At 36.8% G+C, this 5,668-nt stretch overlaps 1 protein-coding gene across 1 annotated transcript; it reads right to left on the bottom strand.

Moving 5' to 3' along the window:
- On the bottom strand, positions 273–4,765 carry LOC107633932 (protein SUPPRESSOR OF npr1-1, CONSTITUTIVE 1). Its single transcript, XM_021119763.1, has 4 exons — positions 4,182–4,765; positions 2,969–3,989; positions 488–1,996; positions 273–311 (listed from the first exon to the last, which is right to left on the bottom strand). Exons 1-3 carry the CDS (start codon positions 4,655–4,657, stop codon positions 494–496), a joined length of 3,000 nt encoding a protein of 999 aa, XP_020975422.1. The 5' UTR covers positions 4,658–4,765; the 3' UTR covers positions 273–311; positions 488–493.

Genomic DNA, 5,668 nt, shown 5'->3' with positions numbered 1-5,668 from the left:
TGCCAAATTCAAAATAATAATAATAATAATAATAATAATAATAATAATAATAATAATAATAATAAATGCCTGAAATTAAAAGGAAAACCAAGTATTGTCCCAAGGAATTGCCCAATGCCTAGTAATGGTAATAAAGTAAAACATTCTAAGGGCAAGACAAGTGGGTTTGGAAGAAAAAGCATGGTCATACCCAAAAATACAAAGACTTGTTATCCTCAGCTGTTCCACGTTCATCATGCAAAACAAAAGATCTTCTGGTTTCACATCTAATATTTTACCCTTTCAAATGGCACTTGTCTATCGGCCTATCGCTGAAAGAATTGCAGTTAATGCATAATAAAGATAGAGTAAAAATGAAAGGTCCAATGAATTTCATATCTCCCAAAACCAAAGACGTTTATGCATATATGATATATGAATATTTCCGTGGGACGAAAGAGAGCAGCTAAAAAAATAATGACATGGAATACTTCAAAAGATATCTCACCATAATTCAGTGACCTGGTGCGCAAACCTTGTAGTGAACCCAATAATCTCCAGCAGGAAAATCATTATCTTTCTCTTTGGAATAAAGAGGGCATATTCCACATTCTACTACATTGGAAGTTGGTACACCATGTGATTCTTCGCATATCTCAAAATTGAAGTTTCGGGCACGAGAGAGCATGTAGTTAATGGCTGAAGATTCCAAAGTATATTTCCACACGAGAGTATGATGGACCTTGAATATACGTTTACCCTTCCAGTAGAAATAGTTCCTTAAAAGATCATTATTGGCAAGAAGATGCATGCCTTCATATTCAAATTTGAGTCCGAAGAGAAATTCCCTATCCTTATTTCTCTGATCTTCAGAGCTTCCTAAAACTACACACAGTGCGAAACCAATGAGCCTATCACCGTTGATCGGATTCAGAGAACCTGGATCCAGAGTAACTGAATTTCCCCTGCATCGATAAGGGAACCAATGAGGAACTTCACTCCCTGGAAAGCAGAAGAGCACAGACCTATATGCATCCTGGTTAATCATATCACATGCATTAGCAGCAATACTATGATCATTTGGATCCAATTCTTGGCTGTTGGTGAAATGAAATTTGAAGAGACCCTCCTTGGAATCTGGTGGGAGTTTAAGCCTGGAACTTGACACTTTCCTAACAGATGGGCAATCAAATGCCAATAACTGTTTTAGAAATGGTGGAAGCACAGGGATGCATTCAAGCATTTTGCAATCACTTAAATCCAATGATTTCAAGCTTGAAAGATGAGCAATACTCTCAGGAAGGTTCACAATACCACTTCCCTGCAATGACAATTCTCTTAGTGATGACAAACGATCAATGTTATTTGGGATTTTTGTTAAATTGACACAACCAGAACAATCGAGATCAGAGAGAAGGCTTAGATTAACAATGTTGCTCGGAAGGAACTCTAGATCACTGCACAATGATAAGCACAACGTTGTAAGGCCTACCAAATGGTCCAATGACAAAGGCAATTCTTTTACTGCAGCTTTTGTTAACCGAAGGTGTGCAATACTTTTTGCAGCTTCCATGATCTCTGGCAAAATCCTCAGCCTTGAGCAACCGTGTAAATCAAGTTTTGACAACTTCAACTTAAAAATGCTGCTTGGAATAGTTTCAAGCAATTCACAGTAGGTAAGGTCCAGCTTGCAGAGTCTACTTAGACTTCCAATGGAAGATGGAATAAACTCAAGCCTTCGGCACCCATGCAAGCTCAATTCTTCGAGCCCTACCAAATGGTGCAAGGATGAAGGTAGTTCTTGTATTCCTGTTTTGTCTAAGATGAGAACAGTTAAATTTTCCATAGTCTGGTTTATTTCAGGTAAACTTTCCAAACTTGAGCAGCCACAGAGATCAAGTCTTTTTAGAAATTTCATCTGGAAAAGTTCAACTGGAAGGATTGTGAGGGATTCGCAATTAGAGAGATCTAACCAACAAATCTCTTTAAGACCTGGGAACGACGAGGGCGAACCTTCTCTCAACACTTTAAACCTCAGTAAGTGTATATTGTCCCCAGTGTTTTCATATTCTTTAGCACTAACAATGGGATGAAAAATATCAAAATAATGCCTTTGTGGTGCATCTGGTGCACACTTTTTCTCTTCCTTCCATCTGCGTGTTCCATCACGTGAACAGCCAGATGGTAGAACTCCCTCACTTGTTTTACTGACTGAAAACATCTCAAGGCTATGACAGTTATAAAGAACTACTACACCAAGAGATTTCAATAGGATACTACTTGGAAGATTTAAAATCCTAAGCTCATAACAACCATCCAACCATAAGCAGCTGAGCTTGGCAAGGAAACTAGAGGAGTAAACGACATCCAACTTTACACAATGACTAAGAATAATTTCTTCAATATTTGGAGACTGCGAGAGGTCTGGTATTTGAATCAGCTTCCGAGAACCACTGAGGTCAAGTCTTTTCAAATTTGGTAAATCCTAGGACAAAAATGTTAAATGAGTAATTAACAAAAAAACACAAGACCAATTCTGCTTTGCATGGATAAGATTGTAATTTACTTAAAGAGTCTCATTACTAAAACCTAAAAGAATAAAAATAAAAATTACACAAAGATATTTGGGGGAAACCATCCCAACGAAGAAATCTTAACTCCTCCGGAAGAATGTTAAGAAATTCAGGAATGTGCACATTTGAGTGTATAGCTGACTTTGACGTGTAGAATTGGAGCATTCTCAGTTTATGCATCATGTTGAAAGTTTCAGCATGCAGGTTAACTTCTCTGATTTTGCACATGTCAAGCATGATACATTGGATTGCATCTGTCCCCTGAAAGTAAAAGCAAGGAACTGGTAAATGCTACACCTTTTATTAGTCAATCAATATAACTATGTGACTGTATGACTTAGCATTTAGCAAGTGATATTTGTTGTTGGGTAGGTAGGGGGAATAAGAAAGCAAAGTCAGAGCTAAACATATACCTTGTTCTTTTTTAAAACTTGATAAATGTCCTGATGCTTAAATAATCGACTGCGTTTTCCAGGATCGTTGACACCTTGACGACGGATGATTTCTTGTCCCATATCTTGTATTAGGTCATGCATCACAATCTCCCGATTCAAAACAGATATGAGGCACCTCTCCTTGAGAACTTCTATTCCAATGGTAGCCGAGAAACCAGAGTCATTAAGTTTTTGTTTTGCAGTATGCTCTTCATACCCTCTATAAAAGCAGGCTATGTCAAGAAATATATCTTGTTGCTCCTCATCAAGCGCATCAAAACTTAATTTCAACACATCGAAGATTTTAGGATTAGGAAGTTTTTCCAACTTTTGCAACTCACTTTCCCATGCTTCCCTTGTTCTACCATAAAGAAAATAGCCCAAAACTTTGAGAGCTAACGGAATCCCTTCAGCATAATTGAGTACCTTTTCTGATACTTCCATGTAGGATTCTATTGGGTAGTTTTGTTTAAAGGCATGTAAGCTGAACAGTTGTAGAGAATCCTGAAAATCCATATTCTTAACCTCATATATTTCATCAGTTACATTGTTGAGCACTTGTTTGTCACTACTAGTCACAATAATTCTACTTCCCGGACCAAAGCTATGACGCCCTCCAATCAAATCCTCAAGTTGATCTGCGCTGTTCACATTATCAAGAATGAGGAGAACCTTCAGTCTTTGAAGCATGTGCCTCCTGTCCTTATATCCTCCATCATTTTTGTACTCTTCAATTTTTTTTGAGACATCGTCAAACAACCTTGTGTAACTGAATTGGGTTGCCAGCTTACGATATAATGCATGGGCAATTGTTGTTTTACCTATTCCTCTCATGCCCCAAATCCCTATGATCCGAAAATCTGCTGAATCACCATGCAAGATGGACTCAACTTGTTGAATATGCTTGTCAATTCCAACAAGTCCTCCATTATCATTAATGGATTGACTATTCAATTTTGTCCAAATATCTTCCACAATCTCTTTAACAAGAATGGATTCAGGTCTGGCACATATTAAAGAAACTAATTAAAGCATTAGATATCCTTGGCAAAAAGTGAACTTTCTTCTCAATGAAGAGAAGAATCCCTATTTTAACGAAAGGTCAAAGGATCAATCTTTCGAGAAAAGAAAGTTCAAGTTTTGAATAATTTATATTTATAATTAATTTTCCTTATAAATCTAATAAATAGCTAACCTGAATGCTCGTGAATCCCATCCGGAGAGATTAGCTGCTTGGTTTAGAGCAGATCTCCATCCCTGCACTTTGTCTTCGTATCGCTGTTGGTGCTTCTCAAATGGTTGTCCATAAGTTCCTATCTGATGCCTAACGTGTGCCGGGTCCACCATAAAGAACACTGGAATCACTTCCCTCCTGAATCTGTGCTTGCAATCCATGATCTTGGTGAGTTCATCCAAACACCACCGGGAAGAAGCATAGCCTTGGGAGAAAACAATGACATAAATGGTGGATTCTTCAATTGCTTTCTCCAGTGCGGGTGAAATCTCTTCCCCTCTCACAAGCCTGTCATCCATGTAAGTTTCGATGTGCCTCTTGCGCAGTGCTGTGCAGAGATGGCTGGTGAAGCCGTCACGGGTATCCTCCCCTCTGAAGCTGATAAACACATCATACTTCATTGCAGGAGGAGGAGAAGAAGAAGAACTGCCCAACATGGCTACCCAATTTCTCTGCTCTTGGACTTTGGTCTCTGAGGAAGGCTAGAAACAAGTCGTGTTTTTCAGCTACTGCCACCAGTTGACTTTGACTCGACAACGGACAGGGACAGCAGGCGAAAAATGGGCCTCTATATTTTAATAATTTAATGAGTTGGGCTTTTTTGTAGCCTGGGCCCCCACTACAGTCTCATGGTCCTCTCTCAAAACAATTTTTTTATTATAGGACAAAATAAAATGTATTCCATTATAAGTAGAAAAAAAAAATTATAATTTCTTATACGGCAATATTTTGTCCTTGTAAACATTTTTTTGAGTTAATATTCACTTTGGTCTTTGAAATTTAAGGTCGAATTCAAATTGATCTTCAAATTACAATTGACTCCATTTGAATCCTAAAATTACAATAATAATTCGTATTAGTCTCTAAACTAATTTCTGTAAACAACATATTGATTTTGTACATTAATTTGTCAAAATTTAGGTTCCTTACCTAAGTTTCATATGATTGAGATCTACTAAATATTATATAAATTTGACGTAATTTCAACATCCGAAAACCATAATAACAAGTTTAATTTGGAAATTTTGGAACTCTGGAGTAGTAGTCAAACTTCTGAAAGTTTTAATAGTTCTCGATCACATAAAATTTGAGGAAAATCTAAATCTCAACAAGTTAATATATCAACTCAATATGTTGTTAGTAAAAATCAGCTCAAGTGCTAATGTGAGTTACGATTACAAATTTCAGGATTCAATTTGAGTTTATTAAAATTTTGAGGGTCAAATTGAGTTCAACCTCAAATTTCAGGAGTCAAAATGAGTATTAACTCTATTTTATTCGCTAAATAGATTTTTTTTCTTAGGACAATCTCCGTTCTCCAAATAGCACTCAATCTCTCAGCAGTCAGCAAAATCCATTACCAAGTTGAGTTTTATAATAATGCAAAATTTAATTATTATAAAAATTTTTGTCAATTTTATCGACTAACTATAATTCAAATGGCATAA

The sequence above is a fragment of the Arachis ipaensis genome, chromosome B03 (assembly GCF_000816755.2).
Source record: "Arachis ipaensis cultivar K30076 chromosome B03, Araip1.1, whole genome shotgun sequence".
In the NCBI taxonomy this organism is placed as follows: Eukaryota; Viridiplantae; Streptophyta; class Magnoliopsida; order Fabales; family Fabaceae; genus Arachis; species Arachis ipaensis.
This window is presented reverse-complemented; position numbering and strand designations above follow the sequence as displayed.